The sequence below is a fragment of the Haliaeetus albicilla genome, chromosome 1 (genome assembly GCF_947461875.1).
Source record: "Haliaeetus albicilla chromosome 1, bHalAlb1.1, whole genome shotgun sequence".
NCBI classification, from domain to species: domain Eukaryota; kingdom Metazoa; phylum Chordata; class Aves; order Accipitriformes; family Accipitridae; genus Haliaeetus; species Haliaeetus albicilla.
Window position 1 is genome coordinate 14550565 of NC_091483.1, and position 24218 is coordinate 14574782.

At 38.0% G+C, this 24218-nt stretch overlaps 1 protein-coding gene across 2 annotated transcripts in view; it reads right to left on the reverse strand.

Moving 5' to 3' along the window:
- The window catches only part of MGAT4D (MGAT4 family member D), a 41437-nt gene that overhangs the window by 3625 nt on the left and 13594 nt on the right, over positions 1-24218 (reverse strand). Inside the window, exons 3-13 of one of the 2 annotated variants that reach the window (XM_069779566.1) lie at positions 22066-22206; positions 20028-20161; positions 17783-17829; positions 15215-15328; positions 13941-14016; positions 8666-8777; positions 7610-7740; positions 3760-3867; positions 2687-2880; positions 493-571; positions 294-372 (exon numbers count right to left, since the gene is read on the reverse strand). In XM_069779566.1, coding sequence (XP_069635667.1) covers positions 294-372; positions 493-571; positions 2687-2880; positions 3760-3867; positions 7610-7740; positions 8666-8777; positions 13941-14016; positions 15215-15328; positions 17783-17829; positions 20028-20161; positions 22066-22206 — 1215 coding nt within the window. The remainder of the gene's footprint in view (positions 1-293; positions 373-492; positions 572-2686; positions 2881-3759; positions 3868-7609; positions 7741-8665; positions 8778-13940; positions 14017-15214; positions 15329-17782; positions 17830-20027; positions 20162-22065; positions 22207-24218) is intronic. The other variant, XR_011324070.1, reaches the window with a different exon arrangement.

Below are 24218 nucleotides of genomic sequence, written 5' to 3' on the forward strand. Positions count from 1 at the left end.
ACCACAATACATCCTGTTAAGACCTTGCAGAGACTGCAATTAGTTTTTCTTCTAATTAGATGCCTTGGCTTTTGCCACTGCTGGTAGGGTTCTTCATTATTTAAAACAAAATAAGACAGTCATTGGTTAAACATCATATCCTATAATATGCAGTAGCGCAAAGGGTTTCTTTTCCTTACTAGTTCACCTTGGAATGCTGTATTTATTACAGAGTTAATGAAATTCTCAAATGCAGAAACATTTTATACATAAGAACAAAATTTCTGGTTTTGAAGTGACAGTAAACAATTTACCTATTTTTAAGTATCCGTCTTTGGTTGCTGGGTAGTTAAATTTACTTCCATTGTTGACCAGTTCTTTTCTTAGCATTTCCTGTAAAAAATAAAACAATAACATCGCCAGAAATATTTTATAAGGCATGACATTTTATGCTGAACATCATTCTGAAAAAAAAATAGCACTGTCTATTACAGTTGGAAATGAGAAACTTACATCAGCTGGCAACACTTCCACAGTAGTGTTAAACAGTTTATCACCAGGGTGCTCCATGTTTCCACTTCTGAAGAAGTACCTGATGATAAAGGTGTATTATTTTCAGGTATTTTATACTTTAGAGAAGTTCTAAGGAAAGTTTTGAAGGAAAGTTTCAAATATCTTTTCTTTAATTAGTTGTGGGCTATAGAGAACAGAAATAGGCATTGAAACTCTTCAGTGTGTGACCAAACCATACTAGATGCTTTTTATTTTAAACAGAACAAGCATCAAACCCATCTTTCTCTGGACCCACAAATGCAAGTGTTCCCCCTTTTCAGTGCTCAAGTTCCAAATAAATTAACTTTCCAGGTTTAAATGGCTAAGGAAGATCTGCCCTCTGATCTGTTCCTATCATCCTAAGGCCAAGGTGAGATGGGCTTCTGGAATGCAATGGCAGCAAAAATCCCTGTTTCTACTAGACCATGTGCTACATGCCAAGAGAATCCCACTTTTTATCAATACTGATCAATTCAGGTGCTTCTAAATAATCTCCTTGATAGCCAATGAGCAACAGCACTGTCAGAGCAAGAATCCAAGCAGAAACATCTATGAGATTTAAAAAGAAATAAATTAATCCCTGTTTGGTTTTCAATTTCTGGCATTAGTTCTTAGCTTTTTAGGTCCAAAAAGAGCTAAGGAAATTTAAAGCATCAACCTCCTTCCTCTGGTATCAAACAATCAAGACCTAAGAAGACCACCAAATATTAAAAGGATTAACTATACATTTTCACAGGTTAGCAGTGTGGCTGGGACCACCATGAGGCAATACCATATGTAACTTAACTTCATCCAGTACAGCTTCCCAGTAATAGGAAAATGCAAAAATATAGGCTACCCAAGTTTCCCAAAGCATAAACCAGTTAATTAAGAGTGTTGATCACAGAACACCAGTGTTTATTGTAACAACTGTCATTTAGTCCAGCTCACTAGATGGAGATACAGACTTGCTTTCTTAGATTTTTTTTTTTTTTTTTTTAAATAAATAAGAAATCTACAGTCTTTGCAGAATGGAAGTCTCTTAGTTTTCTGACCAGTTTGGGGAGGAAGTGTAACACCAGTGAAGGAGTTTTCCCTCTGAATATCATTACAGAGATATGGTAATTATGGTAATTTGTGTCAGAGACACTCTCCCAGAACTATATTCCTTGCTAGGTTAGTTTTAACTCAGATCTGTTCTCCAATCTGGCACAGAGAGAAGAAGAAACTTTTCTGAACCAGGCAGGACTGCTTCTTGTAGTGCCAACCTCGATCTATATTGTTCATAGAGCAAGTCCTTCTGAAAAACACTTCTCTATCTTAAGCTACAGGTGTCTCTTCCTTTCAAAACACCCAAGTTGAATGATGTGAAAACAGGGAAGATGATAGATAGTTTCATCTTTTAACATGAGAAAAACATTCAAGGTGGGACTTGGCTGTAGATCCAAACACGTGAAGTTAGAAATCTGGCTGTGACCCAAGTGTTCAAGCTCTCATTACAGGCCATGGAGATATACTCGATACAGTCAATGAAACTTAGCAACTGACTCAGGTGACCAAACAGAGAATGAGATGAATACCTGTCTAGCTTCCACTGACTGTATCAAGTAGATCTCCATCTGTCATGTATAGTAGGAGCTTACACACCTACCTTACATAGACATCTCTACTGTAAACTCTTACATTCAGGTCTCTGAATCTTCAGCTGAAGCCTACCTTTGTTAATTCACTCTATTATTTCCCCACAATAGTGATATTTTCTGTTTGATTTCACCTACACTGGTTAAGTGTCTGGTCTGGGACATGACCTTTGACTTGACATCATGCAAACATCCTTTCTGTTGACAACTAAAGAAATAAAGCTTTCACTGACTCCATTGATGAAATTCATTAGTTAAAAACAAATTCCTTTGAGAATTATCGTAAGAGAAAGTAAAATATTTAACTGAAAAAAATAAAAGGAAAAAAATTTTAAAAGCTATCTAATTACCAAGGAAGAAATGTATTTTAGGAGGGGAATCCAAGGGGAGTAGATAAACAGGAAATCATGCGGGTTTTGTCAGTAACAAGGCTATGGTTTATGTGAACTGTTGAGCACCGGTGATTTTGAACAGACTCAATCATTTCCAAACTAGATATATGTAGGCTTCCATATTCCATATCATGTAATACTTACTTTTCAACTTTTAGTGGATTTAAAAAGGTGAAGCTGATGTAGTCCCCTGCCACCGGAGCTGAAGCCCAAAAACAGTCTTTTCCTGTATAAACTTTTTCCAAGGTATATTGCTGGTATGTTTTTAGGCTTGTATCCACTTTTGCAGGTGGATTATTGTGTGGTTTATGTAGCACATTTTTGCCAAAATCTTTATCCTGTTGGATTTAAAGAAATGTAATTTCACTCATAGAATGAAAAAAAAGTGCTCCAATATCTTGAATTACTACAGGAAGCTATTTGAGAAAAAATTACCCCAGTGTCAAAAAATATACAATCTATTTCTAATAGAAATAGAATATTCATTTCAGTGTAATCACTGAGACTCAGTGTTACAGTTTGTAGACAGACCTGTACTGATTATTTCTCAGTTGCCCAGATTTAAAAATAAACTTCCTTCACAGTAGGCTATTTCATAGTTGTCTACTATGCCTGCTGCCAGAACGTCCGATATTGGTCTCTGCTAAAGGCTACATGAGCCTCTAGTCTGATCCAATACAGCAATTCAAATCATCTCATGCCTAATCTAAATGCCCATCAGGGCATCCCTGAAGTCTGGTGCTTCATTGCTCTTGTCCTTATCAAATACATAGTAGATCCACTGTTTGCCCTCCAAACTCTCCCTAAAAATCTACTGCTTCACGATAGCCATGCCCTTGTCCTAGCAGTATACCTTCTGCTGGTATTGGGTATTGTGGACTATTTGGCCAAAACAAACCATCATAGCTGTTTGGGTTTGTACAGTGCAAAGCACATGAAACCTCGTGCTGTGAAGAGGGTTCCTACATGCCGTGAAATGCTTCTGTGACTGGTACAAGTGTTCAGATTAGAGATTCAAAGATATTTGTGCAGAAGCAGCGTGCCCCACCTGCAGTTTAGATGCCAGATCAATATTCTCCCCCAAATCTGTAAACCAATGTTCTTGGATATGGAAATACCACCTAATGCCAAAGATGCAATGCTTGAAACTGATTTGAGAAACAAGTCAGAAGACAAGCATATAATTTAGAAATACGGCATTAATTTCTTATCCTTACTTTCAAATTCTGTATCTTCCCAGCCAGTGATGAATAAATTCCCACATGCTGAAAGAGAGATGGCTTAGCACGGATACGTAACTTTGCCTTTTCCTTTTCACAGTGTATCTGGAAAGAAAGTAAAAAGGAGGGAAGTTTTATTTAAATAAAGGAGAGACAAACTAAGTTCCATAAGGCAATTCCATTACGTAGTTGAAGGTATGGGTCCAGGTTTTTTACCCATATTCAAATGAGTTATCCTTAGATTAACAGTCACCTTATTTCAAATGCACTGTTTCTAGACCTAACCCGCACAATTCCACTCGTGGTGCTATGCAGATTTGAAGGCTCAACCACCCCTAATTCAGGAATTTCTGCACTGTGTACCATCAATCACACCTCAGAGTGACAAAAATGGACCTCAAATCTGAAACGGATTGATTTTTTTAACTGTTTCTAACAAATTTCATTTCAACTCTTGGCCTTAACATATCATTCTAATTAAACTATTTTGACTAAAACTGACCTTCTTGAGATAGATTCTGGTTACATTTCAATCTTTATCATTTTGGCTCTTTCTGCTATGCTTGAGAGGCTTATAATATACTATACGTTAGGTATCTTTTATCTTATAATTACATAAAGCCCTTAGATATTGTACTTCAATCCTGATTTTCCAGTTTAGTACACTTCGTGACATGGCATATACCAGGGAATTAAATAACTGTAATTGGCACTAATTTCTGAGTTTCTTGATTTTTGAATGATACCAAATTACTTCTTTAAATGTAATTTTTTATCTGTATCTATAAAGCACCATAGTTTGATACTATGAAGCAAACATGCTACAATAATTAATGACACATAATGAAGCATAATAGCATAGAACAGAGCAAAGAGCTGAAATAAGACTCCTCGGGTTCTACTCTTAGTTCTGCCACAGAATTATTGTATGAGTTTGGAAGATCATTTAACTTCCCAGGTCCCGCATCTTTATTTTTGAGAGGATAGTGTGTTTACCTCATCAATCCAGTGCTTTCAGTTCTATAAAAGAAAAATGTCACATAAACTATATCAATGCCTTCTAAAGCTAGAAGGGATAGTCTTCACTCAGCCAGCTTAAACAACAAAACTCATGGGGGATTTATGGTTTCCACAGAAGTACCAATTAAAAGTTCAAAACCACCTGGAAGCCTACAAAAAGAACTAGGTATTTTTATATTTGTTCGGCAAAACAATGGAAAACCACAAAACACGCAAATCGATTTATTGGCAGCTGTTTCTTTGAAAAGCACACTATACTTTTGCTAGAAAAAAAATTATGAGAAAATAAACTTGTGATCCTTCTACTGACTGCAGTCTCTAGCATGTCTCCTTTTACGCTATGGCACCACTTCCAAAAAGGCTACTTATGGCAGCAGCTGAGAATTATCAGTAGCAACAGGACTGGTGTGGTCATTTGTGCAGAAACTGAGATAACGCTCCTTGCTGAGTCAGGGCTCCCATCTTTGCAGCCTGCTAGTCCCCACTACACTTGATAGATACATGCCACTGCATATGATCGCAGAACTATAGAACCATTTTAAGTTTGAAGGGATCTTTAAAGACCATCTAGTTCCAACCGCCCTGCCATGGGCAGGGACACCTTCCACTAGATGACGTTGCTCAAAGCCCCACCCAACCTGGCCTTGAACACTGCCAGGGATGGGGCAGCCGCAGCCTCTCTGGGCAACCTGTTCCAGTGCCTCACCACCCTCACAGTGAAGAACATCTTCCTTACATCTAATCTAAATCTACACCCTCTTTCAGTTTAAAGCCATTACCCCTTGTTCTATCACTGCATGCACTTGTAAAAAGTCCCTCTCCAGCTCTCTTGTAGGCTCCCTTCAGGTACTGGAAGGCTGCTATAAGGTCTCCCCGGACCCTTCTCCAGGCTGAACAACCCCAACTCTCTCAGCCTGTCTTCATAGGAGAGGTGCTCCAGCCCTCTGATCATCTTCGTGGCCCTCCTCTGGACCTGCTCCAACAGGTCCATGTCTTTTTTGTACTGGGGACCCCAGAACTGGATGATGGTTCACAGGAGGTAAACATGATGAAGTTTCTGAACCACGCAGAGATCTGATAGCTCTGATCATCACAAACTGTCTTTTCCAACTCGGTGAGCAGATGTAGCTCAATCCTGGTATGTTGATACTCAGCCCAGGCTGAAAACATGTGCCAAACACCCATCACCACAGGATGGCACATAAAAGCCACAAACAGGTGCCCCGTTGACTCTCCCGTGAGGCATAAGGATTTCTGTCAGCTTGCTTTCCCTGTAGGAAAGTCCACCACTTCAATCTGTCAAGCAGAGGAGGAGGAGCAGCTGGGATCTCTGTCCTTCTTCCAGCCTCCCTCTTCTGCATTCTCACAAACAGTCCCAGTAGGTCATGCCACTGGTCATTCCCATCCAAGGGCAGTGTGAGACTGACTTGTCTCAATAGGTTTTTGCTACCCACAGCAATTGAAATTGCAGTTGCAGAATGGAAACTCACTAGGAACTTGCTGATACCACTGACTTGCACGAGCTGCTGGCCTGCCTGCCTTTCAGGAACACAGCTTCGTTTTAGGTATGAATTGGGTCTTAGAAGCTAGAACAGTCATTTGAAAAATAAAAGTGAAATGTTTCATCTATCAGATTGAGGTTGGCATGTGTTAGGCAGATCTGGAATGGGTGATATTAATGTAATACTATCTTCTTTTTATTCTGTTGCCACAGGCAGGCAAGTACCTAAATTAGAGGTAGTTGAGGCTCAGTCTAACTCCTATGAGCCGGCCTAACCCACGGAGTAGGATTTCAAAGCTTACTCCTGTCTGTATGAAGTGGGAATCAAGATTCCTCAGTGGCATTACTAAGTGTAAAACCAGGGACTGTCTGCTATCCCTGGGAGTCACCTCTGCTACACAGCAAAACTTGAAGCTTGTTTGTTCCCCTTCCCTCAACCTCCTGGTCTGGACAACTCCTATCTTTCTCTTCTTTATCAACACAGAAATAACATGTGCGAACACCTGGAGTGGGGACTGGCTACACTAATCAAACAAAACTCTTGAACCTTAAAAACCAAGAAGGAGCAGAAACTCCGGTCAGCCCTCTGTGGCGAAGTCTGTTATACAAGAAGAGTGTGAGTAGTGAGCAGCACCAAAGACTGGTGAGAGAAAGAATGCGAAAGGACATCAGAAATACTTAACATGTCATTGAGCTCACCTGTAGTGCTAGAAATGGCACCTTTTGCAATTCAACACAACAGTTTCTTTCATTTTTAGTGAAAAGTATCATTTAGTTCGTTGGATCTACATGTTTCCCTGCATTTTTTTTTTCAGGCAAAGTCAATTTTTTTCCCAGGTAGTAAAAGATTTAAAGCAAAACACTTAAGTTCTGCTTCCTGAAAGAAACGAACCAGTATGCAAAATTCAGAACAACTGTGGTTGTAAAATTGTGTGCTTTACTGCCTTTCCTATTAGACGGTCAGCAGAAGGTTATGAGAAATGATAGTCCACATAGGTTTACATATTCAAAATTTTCTTTGGTGCTGCAGGGTTGCCTACGTGACCAGCTGCAGGCTGATGTGAGCTTGTGCTGTCCATATTCTGAGCTGATGGAGGCAAAACAGCTCTGGTGCACAAATCTAAATTTCAGTGAGTCAGGCCTCTCCATATGCCCTAATGGGCTCACACACAGTGCCACACTATGCAGATCCACAGCAGATCTTTCCCCACAAATTCCAAAGTCAGTCAGGTTTGAGAGATTTCTATTCCATTTCTTGAAAATAAATTATTTTGTCACCGAGACTGTTTGAGTATTACTTATGTTCATAAATTCAGACATACTTACTGCATCCTTTTCTGGATTGCACACTTTAACCCAGAGCAGGTGGTCTATAAGCCAGTCTATGGGCTTATCTTTATAAAACATGAGAAAAAATTCCACTATGAGTGGCAGGTCTTCCGATTTAAACAATTTTCCTGAAAGCAAGACAAGAAGTTGCATATTCAGATGTTTTTATTGCTGTGCAAAAATCACCAGCTTTATGTTTACTCCAGCCTTAAACACATGGATGCAATTCGGATATTTAGTGAAAATTTCACACAGACTCCAGCTTTGGAGAGTTGCTTATCCTCCAGCTTGTTGGGATTTTGAAAAGATTTCCACCCCATGCCTCGAGATATTCTCACATAGTCAACCAGTTGAATAATCAAGCGTGCAGTTATATCCTAGTTCTAAACAGAAATCTGCCAGTTACCTGTATCAGTGTATCAGATGAAACGAAATCTGAATAATTCCTCAAAATGCTAGACATGCAATTTCACTGGCAATACTATACTGAGTATCTTTAAATTAAGACCTAGATATGAAAAACATAGCTTTTAAAATACTATCACTGTTCATTTAGTTCTCTTGCTATTTGTATTAGCAGATGGTTAGATTTCTTTGTCTGATCTAACAGTTATAAGGTGTTATCACAAGAAAATTGTATTAGAACCAAAGAAAAAAAGAAACTTAATACTAAAAATAATAAAAAACCCTTCCCTCCGATATGGGATGCATGTTCTGCTCCACAAAGGAAAGGAAGGGGATTTTTTACAGACTGTTCAAATTCCATTCTTGAAAAGAAGACTACATGCTACAGGGGCATGTAGTGCCCAGAGGCAGAAAATTTGCTTCTTATGGGAACCCAACTGCTAGATCCTATGTTGAGGACACTCTGCATTAAAAAGACAGTTTTAAAGAGCACAAAAAATAAAAGACTTTCAGTGGGAGCTTTCCTGAAGAACCAAGGAAGTTTTGATATGCAAGTCCTTCCATGCTTTGAAATCTAATTCTGAGTGAGACCTACTTGACCTACGCAGCTCCAAATCCAATTGACCCTGCTGAGGTCTTAATACTTACCAATAAATCCAAGCTGTGAGAACTCAAGAATCATCCATTCCTGGGACTGTTCAGCAGCAAAGTTTTCTATACTCTGAATATAATCAGGTTTGGCTATAATATCATCTTCCAGCTGGGGGAAAAAAAGAAAAGCAACAAAAAAAGAGAAGGCAAAGTGGTGGGTTTATTGCTTGCAGAGGGGGTGGTGGTGTTGCCACACATAAGTGATAACTGCATTGTGTTTGACTGCTGTACAGTGTGTACTGAAGCTGGGCCAAGCAACAGTGGATTGCTACTTAGCTTCTACATAAACCTCTGTTTCAGTATCATTCATTAAATATTTATTTACAGGAGTGACTATAACACCATGAGTGCTTCTCACTTTTCCGAGACAGGAGGACTCCCCATCTTGAAGAGATCTCACTTAAAAGAAAACATTAAGCAAAAAGATAGAGGCTAAGGAAGACAACAGTAGACAAGTTGTACTGAAGTTGTATAAGCACTGATAAGCAACGGGAGCAAATTGAAAAGAGAGGTGACTAAAGCAGATGGTTAAAAGCTCTGTAGAGTAACCCGGGCAGACTTTGTCGTACCTAAAAGGTGACTGAGAAGAACTGTGGATGATTACTGAGATGCTAGTAGAGAGCAAGTTGTTTCAGGGAATACTAGTCATGAAAGAAGGAACATGCTGTGAATCACACTGAAGGACAGGAATACATAGAGTTTTTGAGGTGTTGTAAAGGCTGACACTGAATATAGCAGTAGAGCCAGCTAAAGGATACTTGGAAAAGGAGACTGACATCCATCAAGGAAATGGGAAAGGCCTTGGCTGCATTTTTGCATGGCTTTCAGAGAAGAGTCCGGGATCTGAAAAGCCAGAAGCTGTTCCAGTTACTAAAGCTGAGGATAATGAGTCCAAACAAGGAGAGGTAATGACACAAAGGAAATAAATTAATTCCAGAAATAATTAAGGAGCAAGCAATTCAGGGTATGAATTTGGTATGGGTGTGAAAAACACAGGAAGAGGAGGCTAAGCCTTCAGGAAAATGTTGTTGGGGTGCAGTGTAACGATACAGTTAATTTCATCTAACTGCTCTACTTCATTGGCCCTGGTGCCTGTCTGGTGGCACTGGAATCTGGTTCAGAAAGCTAAATAGGTAGAAAATAAATGCTATGAGAAAAAAAAAATTGCACCATTTCCTGCTGGGTTTGCATCCTTAACTGACTCAGTGCAGAGTCAGCAGCAAGAGCTTGAGAGAGCAGGTCCACAGCTTTTAGCTGAATTTGGCCATTACTACAAGTGTAGGGCTGGTGGGGGAGAAATGCGTTCTCAACAACAGTGAACTCGAGAGGAAATAGAATGGAGTTTGAAAAACAAGATTAAGAGATCTGTTTTGACCCTGCCAGCTTTTACTGATGGTAAGATAACAAAAAATAGATAGAGACAAACTGATCAAGATGAATGCTTATTAACGGATTCTGAGATCTGGGGATTGACTTGAGGTGACAGTTATGCAGAAGAGAACAGAAAAAAAAAAACCCAAAACATCAGCTTACAAGAAATTGTGCATAAAATTAAATGAGCTAAGAGGATTACCCAGTAGCTAGATGTAAAGGGAGAAGAGCAAGGAATCAAAGAGAGTTTCAGGGAATCCTTAAAGAGAAATTGAGGGACACCCAAAATAGGATGAAAGGCAGAGGGAGGAGTATCTCCAAAACCTAGTGAGGCCACCATATTGAGAAACACTAAAAGAAAGTGTACAAAAGTAGTAAAGATGAAAAATATAGAGAGTGTGATGCAAAGCAGGTGTGAATGTGGTTATGAACTGAAAATAGTTTTGCATAGTGAGAAGTCTGAAACAGTCTTTTCTGAAGCTGACCGTTGAAAGTGAATATTGGAGAATGTAGTTTGATATCCCATGTAGCACAGGGCATTAAAAGTTGTTTACTTAACCCTGTACTGAGCCCCGGAATTTGTGTTCGCCTAAAACATATTTCTGGAACAGCATCTGCCATTGCATAGAGATTTCATTATCAGTTCTTTCTCAGTAAGTTTTACTATGTGTAATTATCCTGAACAATTAGTATGTGGTACCCAAATTCTAGTTTGAATTTTTCTGGCTTCAGCTTACAGCCACTTGTTTTTCATATGCTCTTATCTACCAAAGGAGATTATGCAGTGGCTGTACACAGCTGGATCAGGAAGTTTAAGATATGAACTGTCTAGTTCATTTGCCCCATTGCCATGAGAAGGCCAGCAGAACACACGATTGCAGCTAATTTCCCTTCACTCATCAGTACTTTGGGATGAAAAAAAGATACGTGCACAATAGCAAGGCTATGTAAATTTCCTAAATGATAGACAATAAATGGGTTTCCATGCATTTTTCTTATGTGGGTTATCTGTCTAAGAGAAGTAAAAATGAAGAAGCAACAAAAAAGTGGTAGCATACAATGGAAGTGTAGGAATCAGATAGGAAAGTACCTTCCTTTCTAAATTATATTAGGGTATTTTTATATTTTGAATCATCGTCCAACGAATATGTGAAGAGTGTTAAACTGAAAAACCTTATTCTCTCATTTTCCACAGAAAACAAACCTCCAATAGTTCATTCCATAAAGATCCTTTTTTTTTCTTTTAGTACAAGCATAAAGAAAATTTCAGCTAAAAATGCAATTTCATGAAAGTTATTTCTTTAGGAACTCTACCAAATAACAGGCTTGACCTAGAGTCTAGTGGAGGGGGGAAGAAAAAAAAATCAATACAAAGACTCCTTAATGACTTCACTGTTGCTCAGGCCTTAAAACCATTAGAGAAATGCACTTAAGAAATTATAATAATGGTGTACAGGTAAGTGCTGCTGGCAATATATATTATCAGTATATACATATATATGTTATATATAAATACACAAAGCTCCCCCAGCCTTCACAAGGAAAAAACTCATGAGGTGAAAAAAAAGCATAGCAGTAGTTTAGTTAACTAAGTTTGAAGTTTATAACAGATTTTAACTGAAGATACTAAAAGATTTAATTAATGTTTTATTTTCACCTGAGTGCTAATAGAAAACACTTTCCCAAAACTGCTGTATCTGAGTTTCTCAAAGATACTTTCAGATTTTAAATGTTTATGTGCTTCAGAATGAACTAAGTCTATATGGACACAAAGAACAAATGCATCTCCTCACTACTAGGTTGGGATTCGAATGTCTGCTTTTATGGCTATGTTAAGACCCCATTATCTTGTCTCTGACATTATTACAAGTGTCTCAAGGGGCTCTGGTGGACTCCAGGAAGTATAGTGAAAGTGGAAACAAGTATTTCAAAGTTCTCTTAGTTTTTTATTAAGAAAACTTCACAAAAAAAGCCCGAAAGGAGCAGTAGCTGATTCAGGGGGGTGGAGGTAGGGAAAGATAGGGAAAGTAGAAGAGATGCTTCAAGTAGAAGAGATGAGATGAGATGACCGATGGGATTTATTGTCTTTTTTTCAAAGATTATGTTTGATCAGTAGGTAAGGTTCATCCGCAGTGTAACCCCATTAGCTTCAATGGACTTCACAAAGCTACTTGCTTAAATTCTGATTCAGCAGTATGCTAGAATGAGTGTTTATGTGTTTATTCAGCTAAGATCTTGCCTGGCTCATGCTATCATGTAGACATCAAGTGTAACTACATACATGTATCTTCTTTCAAAATTCAGAAGTTAGTATCAGTCACCCAAATGATACTATTCCTGACAAAACAGTAAATAAAATCTAAGCTAGTTCAAGTTTTCCCTAAGATTACTGAAGTAAATCTTTGTCCCAGGCTGAGGAAAGGGGTTTTTAAGTTATTTGCTTTCCATTAATACAAGGCTTCCAAATGGAGGGAGATCATAAGGAACTTTACGGCAGCATGTGCTCCTTCTTTTCACCTATACTCTAAAGAGTATTTTCTGGGCAGACCAGCAGCTGTGCTACAGAAGCAGCTGCAGACTGGACACAGAAATGAAGAAGTGGATGTACTAGGTAACAGTATGAAGAAAGCATAGTTTCTTTCTAAGAAAATTCTGAATGCAGCCATAACTACCACCAGACCATCACAATCCAGGCTTTGCTCCGAACAACACAGTTCAGTCCCTATATAATGTCCCAGAAAAGAAAATGCATATTCTCAAGTTTCTTTAAAAATACAAATACATAAGTCATTTCCATGCAAACGTGAATGCTTGGAGAACTTTATAATAGAAAGGGACAATAAGTATATGGCAGCATGTTTAACATTTCCCTTCACCATGTTTCCCATGCCTTAATGCTCTAGTGCACTTAGTAAACTTGGGTTCTTAAAAGTATACAAAAGTCACGGGAAAACACTTTGTATCCCAGTAAACCTTAACTGTTCAATAGACAACATTCTTCCTTGTCCACCTGCCTTCTGAGTGCCTATGCCAAATCTGAGAACGGAGCATAGACTCTTGAGGAGCCCAGCTCAAGTGCGTTTGTGTTAAATGCTGACAAGAATTGTATGAGATGCCTGCTCTTGCGGTCTTCTCTTCTGCTTCTGGGAATCTTGTAATGTACTTTCATGATACAGAGTCTGAGGCCTGTTCAAGCAGGACAAGACCCAGGAAAACTAAGAACTAAGCAAAATGCTGTTCTGAACTTTTTTTTGGAACTAGTGACATTCAGGAGCTACATGAAATTTTATGATCTGTTCCATTATTCAACAGTCATGATAAATTTTGGAATCTCTGGTGGTGATTATCATCTTTATGGAGTGCGAATTAGCACAGATCTAGAATGGTGGCTAAACCTAAGCTTGAATGCATGGGGATCTTCTTGAACTCTAACACTCTCAATCTTCCAGAGAATTTAGGATCTGTACCAACTTGCAGTTTAACCTTGTCTCCAGTATCGCTATACTGGTATCTTTCCCTACCTGTAAGGGTTTTTTTGTTCATTGTGATCTGGGCTATAACCTGGACCTACCACCACTATTCTGTCTTGCTGCACCAAGTGAAAACACATTAAACTCTGACTTTCTTAACCTAATCAAATAAGGATTTCATGCTTCAGTTACCTTGTTATCCAACCTCACAAATGACAGGAAGTTACAGATGGATTTAATCAAATAGTACCTGGCTGCAAGATGTATATAAACACAGAAATATGTGGATGCTTGTAAAGAGCACAGGCAAAATACACAGAAAATGGCAACAGATTGCTGTTTTTATTGAGGCCTTTGAGACAAATTATAATTGCCAAAGCTAATAATCAGTACAGATGTATTGCAGCTACTTAATGATAATATGAACATACCTGTAAATAAAAGGTTCCCTTAGGTTGGGCATATAGCATTAAAAAGCTATAATCCAAATTCTGTTTAGTTCTCCACCTAAACATAAGCAGCAAATTCTGATAAGCTTGGGGGGGGGGGGTGTGTGTGCAAGAGTTATTTCTATAATAAAAGCATTTCTAATGCTCTGCAGTTTTCTCTCTTCAATAAAATTGTAATGTTAAGTATTCTAACTCATTATTAAGTGAATAAAAATTCCTCTGTAATCAGTGTAAATGTTTGTAAATAATTTAACTTTCCTATAAAAGTTAACATTAACTAAGCAAAAAATTTTGATCTGTATCAGTGCAGCCTGAAACAAAATGTCTAACAAGTATATTCATGTCAAATGACTTAAAGATTCTGCTTGATATATTACGAACAGTAGAGATCAATACACAATGATTAAAGATCAAAAATTAAGTGCTTTTACTGATGAACAGCACAGAAACCAGGTTGATAAACATCATTTTCAGGTTTAAATGTAAACACAGATTTATCTCTACAAAGTACTGTCTCTCATTTTACCAGAGGGTGAAGCTGATGTTTGATAATCAATGCTAAAAGACTAGAGAGTAATGTATCAGTATTTAATTAATGTAAAAGTATATCTGATACAAATCTAATCATATCTGAAACTTAAGTATGTAAACATGTTTATGCTCTGAAAAATACAAGGTTTATCTATAAACCCAATATATGTGCATGCAGATACTTGCCGATTCCCTCCAACCTAAACTCTCAGTACTGCAGCTCTCTTGCTGCATTGTTGGGGTAGCTTCTGATAAATTAAGTTGTTGTTGATCAAAAGAAAATTACTTTTCTCCAGTAAATCAATTTTGTTAGGTTATAATCTCTCAGTGAATTTGGGGCACATGAGCAAATGAAATCACCAGTTAGGATATATTATTAACAGTAGTATAAAAAGTCCATGATCACCAAAAGTTAGGTCATTAATTAAACCCAAAGTAGTTGTTACTAGTTAGCTAAGGAGCCACTTGAGGTTTCCTGTGTTTAAAACCTGTGGGATGCCTAGAGTCAAGACCCAAAGGAGAAGCCTTGGCTCTCACCCTGAAGCTGATGTGCAGCATAGCTTTTCTCAAGATCCTCTTGTGTAACAATTTTTTTTAAAAGTACACTTAAGGTCCATTAGCTTTGAAACACAAAAACATTATCAGCTCAAACAATGCTGACTTTTGCAGAATTTTCCATTTTATACTCTTAGCAAAAGTTCTTAGGTTTTATACGGCTATCTTACCTTACTCTGTCCTCTGAATCCCCAAATGTTTTCTTCAGGTTGGAAAGATCTGGATAATAAGAAGCAGGAGGAGAAATAACCTCTAGGACTCCAGACTGGATTTCTCTGGGGAAGCTGTGAAGAGAAGGTTAGTGAAACCCCATTCCTCAAAAAGACTTTTGAGGGCAACCACAGACAGCAGCTCCCCAGAGTTTTATCTGCTCCTCCATAAGTGGAATTCACAACTCGAGCAAAGAAACAAAGTCACACAGATTGTCAGTTAGGAACCAAGAAGGGGTCTTTGACAGCCGTGAGAACAGGCAGGACAGTAACTCATCAAAGCCTCAGAAAACACTGAAGAGAACTGTGTCTCAGAAATCCTGCCCCTCCTGCATCAATAGATGCTTACTCGTAATCCTGAGATGGTTGCCAAAATGCAGCAGTAATTCACAACCAAATCCACTATCTAGAACTACACACAACTGTTCCCCCTTGCATGAGAGCTCCTAGCTTCCTTACACTTGCTCTAACTCAAATTCTACATTCTAGCCAAAATGATACTGTCCTGGAGTGGCGGTTTGGGATGGGGAGTCTGGGTCTAGTCTCTGCTCCAAGAATTAAATTTTCCATTTAAAAAGTCATTGAGAAAAATGTGTCATCAGCTTTGGGAACCAAACCTGGAAGCCAAATCTCCCCCTTCCTCTAGAATATGTTTAAAAAAAAAAAAAATCTAAAGTTTTTAATAGGTATAGGATCACTGAAATAAGTTTTCAGAACTGAGTTCCCCCTTTCCTATGATCAATGAAAACAAGCTAACATTAAAAATCAAGCACAGCACAGTACACGCATTGTTATCAAAAAGAATCTCAATCTTACTGTGTAACACTGACAAAGCATCTACTCTACAGTAATTTTTTCAAAAAACATGAAGAAATCATAAAAGCAATCTAAGTGCTGAAGTTGCTGTACATATTGTACCTTTGTGGTGCTCAATGGTACCGAGGAGGACTGCCTCTTCACCTTGTCCTAGCTGCAGCACTCCCACCTTAGCTAAACCCTCTGGAGGCAGGAGGCTATTGCTATTATATTGCTATTACTTAGCTCACAGGCTGAGCTTGGGGAGCCTTCTGGGGGAAACCTGCACCCTAAATACAGTCTGGGAAACCCTTGGGTAGAGCAGGATGTGGAGAAAAGCCTCAAAGTGAAGGAAAAGGGCAACCTCTCCAGGGATCTTGTTCAATTTTTTTGTTTGGTTGGTTTTTGGGTCGGTTTCTTTTGTTTTGGGTGTGTGTCGGTCTCTTTTCCCAAGTAACAAGTGATAGGAGGAGAGGAAACGGCCTCAAGTTGTGCCAGGAGGGGTTTAGATTGGGTATTAGGAAAAATTTCCTCACCAAAAGGTTTGTCAAGCATTGGAACAGGCTGCCCAGGGAAGGGGTTGAGTCACCATCCCTGGAGGTATTTAAAAGACATGTAGATGTGGTGCTATGGGGCATGGTTTAGCGGTGGACTTGGCAGTGCTAGGTTAACAGTTGGACTCCATGGTCTTAAGCGTCTTTTCCAAGCTAAATGATTCTATAATTCTAATAAAACATTGATACAAAGTTTGAGAGCTCTCCTGTAGTCATTTTAAAGAAGGAGAGAGGGCAAAAGCTGTTTCACTTCAAATACTGGCCAAAGCAGGGTTCTGTCAGAGTAACCAATTCACAAATAAACTTGCACATCAAAGAAAGCAGCAACACCAGTACCGCAGCACAATGCAGATTTCACCTCTCGCTTCTTTCAGTCAGGTGCACTTCAGGGCCTTTTAGCCTTACCTGTTTTGTGACTGTTAGCTACACTATATCATTTCTTAGAAAGCAGCTTTTGTAAGACAAAATAAATCTACCAATGAGCGTACTTTTTTCCCCCAATATTTTAATTTAGCAGTTGTTCCTCTCCAGCTGCTCTAAGGTTTTTAATATTCACATGGTGCTGTAAACGTCTATGGGAAAGAATGGTAAGAGCAAGCAAAACTGCAGTGGGAACCAAGCCCTCATTTGATAGCTCTTACATAAATTTGGCACGGCGAAGAATACCCATCTCATGCTACCCATCATACAACGGTATTTAACAATATAAATATAATCCCATTGCTGTCCAAAGTCCATTGTCTTCGTGAAAAAGAGACAAACGAGGAAACAAAGACACCTAGAAAACATGACAGACATCAGAATACATTGCAGGGCTGTGAAGTCAGTGGGGACCTAATACACATAACCTCAGGTGCCTTGAATTGCATCATTAATTTCATGGGGAAAAGACTTAGGTTCAAGTAAATATTTATCAGAAGCTTAAGCTGAGACTTTGCCTGATTAGTTAAAGCATATTTATGAAATAAGAAAAGGAACATAAACTGATATACATATTTCTCTTCTGAATTTCACAGTGTGTCACGATACACATACTAAGACTGCACCTTTGCCTCATTTCATAGCAGTTCCATTTCAGTATGGCAGAGTTGTAACTTATTGCTGAAATGTTCTAATTCTTTCCATAAAAGCTCAAAATTGTGTTTGCTAGCTGTTGGGTGTTACGCTCTATAGGACTTACCTGGTTTTAACACTTTCTGCAACACTGTTAACATATTCTGCATTCACCTAAAAAAAAGAAGGGGGGGTTCATTTCAAGTCACCCATTTTTGTATTAGGCAACATTTTGTAGGGAATATTTATAAGCAAACACTTCATTTTTATTCTCTAATTCTTTTCATTCCAAAGAAAAGCAGTACGTTAACAGGAGCATTCCTACTAAAGGACAGTAGGACTAAAGGACTAAAGCCAACTGAACTTTCAATGTAGTTGAAAGTAGAACTGAACTATCTCCAGCTATGGTTTCTGCATTTTGTTTTTTCACTGCTTCTGCAGGAGGCCAAGCCATTTTCTGCATAAAATTCTGTTCCACAGCTTTCAGTTACACCAGGAAAGCAGAGTCATATAACTGTCAGTAAAGACCTGTTTCAGGTTAATCATCCAAAAATCACAAAAGAGGCCTGAGGCAGTTGAGAAAAGTCACCTAAGCAAAATTTTCTAAAGCTAGTGATATTTAAAATTTTTATTTAGAGTTTCTTCCTAATATAACACGCTTATGGCTCTTAGTCTGGAAATTTTGAGGACTTACTTATTCATTGCTGTTGTTTCATAAAAGTAACAGTTCTACTGTGCAAAACACATCTGTTAACTACATTAAAGAGCGCTAAGTTTTATGGATGTGATTTCCAAAGCAATACGATACCTGTCTTAGCAATTCAGATTTTTTTTTTTTAAATACACAAATAATCATTACCAGCTATATATTAAATTTGTAATAAGTACAAACAATGTGAAGTGGTAAGTAAAGAACTGTGGTAAGAAAAAAAATACAACTTTGCAACTCACTTTCAGTCAATAAGTTACTCTGACTTAACCCATGATGTAAACATTTAACTTGATCTTCTGAAACTTGCTGGGAAAAAGGAAGGTGTGGATTCACGATCAGTGAACACACCTGCCCTCCTCTCATAATTAAATGTTCTTATCACCTCTCATACCAGCACAATCAGCCTGCTCTAATTTACTGTATGGCTGAAAAATGGAAGCTGCAAGAATGTGACTTTGGGGATGGGAGAAAGGGGAAAGACCAACTCTTACAATGGCAGTTTAATCTTAAATTGGCTGAAATGAACTATTACTACAACCAAAGCTACTGTTTGTTAGAAGTGCCACCTTAGTTCTGTCCACAGTGGGAAACTGTACTGTTCAGAAGTTAACCCTTAAAAACTCAGAGAACTCTCTGAAGCCCTGTAATAGGAGGTTTATCCAGATGGCAACTAGGCAAAGCTCATCATTGCCAGGGCTCTTCACTGGGAAATAGCAACTGTAAAATAAGTTCAGCTCCCACAAATTATGCTGAAGAGGAACTACAGCCAATAAAATTGGACCTATCTAATTATCGTTGTCATCCAAACAGAAAAGTGGAAGTCATGACCTAACTTAATAAAGTGAACTATGTTCTGTTTGACAGTATTACAGTTGCAAAAGCTGCTCTAAGTGATGACTGAACTAAAAAAAAGCAAACTTTAGCTGTTAATGAATACATGTATGAAATTTAAAGTTGTTTATGGAAGGACAAAGAAATCTGAAGAATAAATATGACATCTGGATGATTGCACAGTCTTTTTACCTGGAAGAAAATATCACTAGCTAATTCCCTTCTGTAGCTTTTTTCCAATGTCATCAAGACATTTTGGAATGAGAAAAAAAAAATTCATTTGCCCCTAATATTTTACCTTGAGCACTGTTTACTTTCCCAAACACAGAACCGTTCCAAGTCTCTGAACAGTTTTCTTTTTCACAAGAAATGCTGATACACATGCAGAAGGCAAGGCTCCAGCATGTCAAGGTACTTTGCAAGATAAACGATATCAAACCAGCAGATATATAATCTGAACTCGTTAGACTGAGTAAGTTTAATTTTTCAGGTTCTACGGAACTTTTCTGTGGAGGATTTACATTTCATTCCTGAAGTAGAATACTTTCAGAGAAATAAGTTCATATGGTTTTATTTGAAAATCTGACTGCAACAGCTGTGTTGGTAAATGTAATATGACTTTTTACCCTTCGGTCACCTCAGTTACAGGGCTTTTTCCACATATGAACACTGAGGCACTAACTGCTCACTATGTCCTCCAGCCCTGAAGAAATCCCTCCCAAAGGCCTAGCTAGCAGTATTTTGTAGCCTCCCCTACACTATTACACTAAGACGTAAATCTCTGTGTTGCCTTTCTATCAGCATACTGCGCCTTTCCATTCAAACTTACCTCTGCTACAAAGATGATTATTACGCAGTCATTCTTCTGCTCTTCAGAAAGTTCGTACAGTAGGGAATGCAGTGTACTAATCAGATAATGTTGTTTTTCCCTTTTCACAGTAGGAATACCCATCACCAGTGAGACTGCAAAGAAAGAAGTCCACAAGCCATGTAATTTTAACTCAAGTAAAGGGAAACTGAAATTACCTTTTAATTTTGATTTGATGTGACCATGAGACTTGTTGACAGTTAATATTCCTACACCACTGTGACAGCATTTGCTTTACTACCTGGAAGGAGAGATATGTCCAGCTAAGTTTCGGTTAGAGACACCTGTGTCTGTGTTATAAGCACCAGGTCTACACTGTGTAGACTGTCAACATTTGAGAACTTGGAGATATTACTACATCTGGCAAACACACAGGTATCTGTTATTGAGTTTCAAAAGCGGGTATTGCAAAATAAGTGCTAGCTCTTGGTATGAAGTTGGAGATCCAAGTAGTAAGAGTTAAACCAACACTGCTTTAGTGATCAAGTTCTTACAGGAGGTGAGCACTGTGTATCTCAGAAAGGAATCCAACTCAGAAATCTTTCTGAGCAGTTTAATTGATAGGAATCAATGGCTTTGACATAATCAATAATAAGAAGAAAGGAACTTAGACGCTATCGTTATTAAGAAGAAAGGAACTGAAATAGTGCCTGGCAAAGACTCCACTATTAGCAAACCTGTGCCGTATCACATCATTAGATTGTAAGCAGGACACCTCTTTTTTCATTGGTATGGGCATTACCTAAATCAGTGACCTAATATAACTCAGTAAACCTGTGGAATTCTTTGTCCTTGCAGATGATTCCTATTAACCAAAACCTCATGAGGCTGGCAGGGAAGCAGCAGATTTTCAAGGAAAGGAGTAGGTGCAGTTGGTGACTTGCTCCAGTCTTTATCATCCGTGCCAGTGTCAGCTCAAAAACACCAACGTTCCAACGTTCCTTCACAGCACATAACCTGCTAAACCACTGGGGTTTTGTTTGGTTTTACACGCTGAAAGTCAACCTGTACTTGTTAAACTGCAGCCTTGCTATTGTGATTTTCTTGTACAAATAAATGAAAATTAAACATGGAGCATTCTTTTATTACATATTATTTTTCTTCCTTTTTTTAAATTTTTTTCTTGCTTGTGAATGTATCTGGTTTTCTGAGGGTCTTTTGCAAATCATTTTGCTGACAGCCTCTTGTCTTTTGCAGACTGACACTCATCTATGGGCGCTCTATTGAGAACTACAGCACTAGATCACATTGCTACAACTACACCTACTAATGAGAAGGCTGTAGAAAGTTATCCGTTGTCATGGGCGCGGCCAAGTTGTTTTTTTAGTTAAATCAAAAGTGCTGCCAATGTTTCTTTAAATGAGATCGCCCTACAGAAAAGTCAAAATTTCAACAAAATACAAAGCCCAGAAAAATGGTGGACTAGTTCCTTGTTTGCTTACTGCTTTGGAATGGTTTTTTTTACCTATCACATGACAGTTAGGAGAAGATGTAACACTATAATTTGTATTATAGTTCACTGGAATTCGTTTTGATTTGTGCAGGTGTCAGCTGATTTCTCATGTGGATGAGAAAGTTATACTGAAGATTTATTAATATCTTTCAAATGATCACATCACCTTTCTAACTTTAGCAAACTGTGTGAATTGTAAATTCTCTCTGGCTTCCTTACTCATACTAATTTTGTGGGGAAAAAAATGTCAGCTAATGAATCTTTGCCACATGAATCCATGACTAAGAACAAAAATAATATTGCTTTTAAGTTATGACTATGTTTTGTTGATATTTGAAAAGGCGTATCAGAATACTTTGGGGAAGACTTGAAATTGGGATGGGAGTGGTAAAAGTGCTTTTGCCATTCCCATTAAAATATATTCAGTCTGGTAACATTATAAAGTTCAGGGAAAAAACCCTCTCCGAACTCTGAGTATGCTTCATTGCTAGAACTTAACATAAAACATAAACATATAGAAAATATAAGCCAAACTTTATTTCCTACCTCCAGTTCTCTGTCGGCCAAAAATGACATTTGGGAAAATGGCATCTTCATATTCTCGAAGGTGAGGTAGATAGTAGTACATATTTGTAAAATGCATGGGGAGTTTTCTGGTCAGGTTTAACTCTTTCCACTTCATATCATCTTAAAAAAACAACAAACCCACATATACACATAAAATAAAAAGCCAGCAGTGAAGCCTATTATTTCAACTGTTTTCTTCAACTAAATACTAGCAGATTACCACACACAAGGTCATTCAGTTAGAACTATTCCTCAGAAGTGTTTATGTGTCATATATATTACCCTCCTCCAGTAATGACCGGAGAATTGCCCAGTACAACCCCCCCCCCCCCACCTCAGGCAATGGTGCAGAGCTCCTGGGCACTCTGCCTGCATTTCCCTGTGCCTAAATAGCTGCAGGACTGACCCATCTTAAAACACAATAAGCAGCTATTGTAAAAGCAGCAGGAAAAAAACTGTTGGGTTTTTTTTTCATAGTTGCAAGCAACTTTTTAAAGAAACACAGATTCTGATTAATAACTTTCTTAGTTACTTAACAAACTTAAATGCTTTCTCCAAAATGTAACACATGGTGGTTTTCAGGGCTCAAACAGAAGTTCTCAGGTTATAAAAAGTCCTATGGCAAAAAAGACAACCAGATCCAGGCCTTTAGAAACTACTCAAGAAACAAAAGACTGTAGTAGTTAATACAAAAGTAGGGAATATTTATTTTTTCTTTACTAGTTTAAAATAAAAATGAAAATAATTAGAATATTTATGCATGTTGAAATAACTCCAGTGTGACCTTATAAAAATAATCCTATTTTTTTATAATAAGCAATATAAAAAACAGATACCATTAATTTACTAATTTATATTCCTTGACATAAATATTCCTGAATGTTCCAGTGGTGGTGAAAATTCTTTAAAATAAATTTAATAAAAACTAGAACAACTTAATTCTAAAATCATTATAAAATCAATTAAAAGCTGGCAAAAAAAATTGCACTTAATCTAAGATACCCACGGGGGCAGGGACAATATGCACCATGCAATTTTAAAAGAGGTATTTGAACAGATTAAAATGAAGACTATATTTACAAAGAATAGCGAATGGTCTTTCTAATATTTAAGGAAAATGCTTGGGAACAAAACCGAAGATCACCCCAGACTTTATTTACCAGTTGTCTAAAGGCTTAAATGTTGCTTTCCTGACACAGGCAGCATATGGCTCTCATACCAGAATTTTGCCTGTCATTCTCTGTTGCTCTATTTTTCTATACCCTAACTAGCTACCTACAATGTGTATGTCTTTTTGCCCTGAAAGAAAAATAAAGCTCCTGTGAGTTTATCTAAGTATGTAATTCATACTTCAGTGGGTGCCTCCTCCAGACACTTTATCAGTTGTGCAAAGAGGACGCTGCTAGGGCACTTTGTGCTATCAGAACACCACCTCAATTAGTTTTAGCCAACAAAATCATGTTAACTGCCTTCCAAGCTGCAGAAAACTTGAAAACTCAGTTTCACAGTCAGCAAAGCAAAAGAAGGTTTACTGACTTAGATGGAAAGTTATTTTTCCTAAGAAATGCATCTAGGATAACTCCACAAATTTACCACCCTTCAAAGTTACTTAAAAAAAGTCTTACGTATGACCGTCATCGGCTTTATTCACTCAGCTTACATCAGTGAAGACAGAGGCTTACTGAATGGGCAGTATTTGTTTGAAGTTTTACAACTTCCAAAAGATATTCCCACTGAAAATTAGGGCTCAACAGAGATTCCCCGCTCTACAGAAAACAGTTCTAAAAAAACCCCAACATCCAGACATTTGTGTATGAAAGAGAGACCCACAACTCCTCCCACTCTGCTTTGCCATTAAATATACTGGAATTGTGCTGCATAGAAACTTTTTTTTTTAAAACCACCTTCATAACTTTTCAAGGACTTTCCATTTTTATTCAGAAGTAGTACCTATCAAGGGTTGGGCAAGGACTTCAGTTTTATTGTGTACAATAAACCTTTTAATTTTTATTGTATAACAAGACTTGGCTGGAATGGGAAGCAGAGAGTAAGTAAAAATGAAAGAAAATCTATGGAGTGATTTTAAGAAATTTCTGCTTTGAATCCTGTGAATTGACAGCTTTAATACTTTC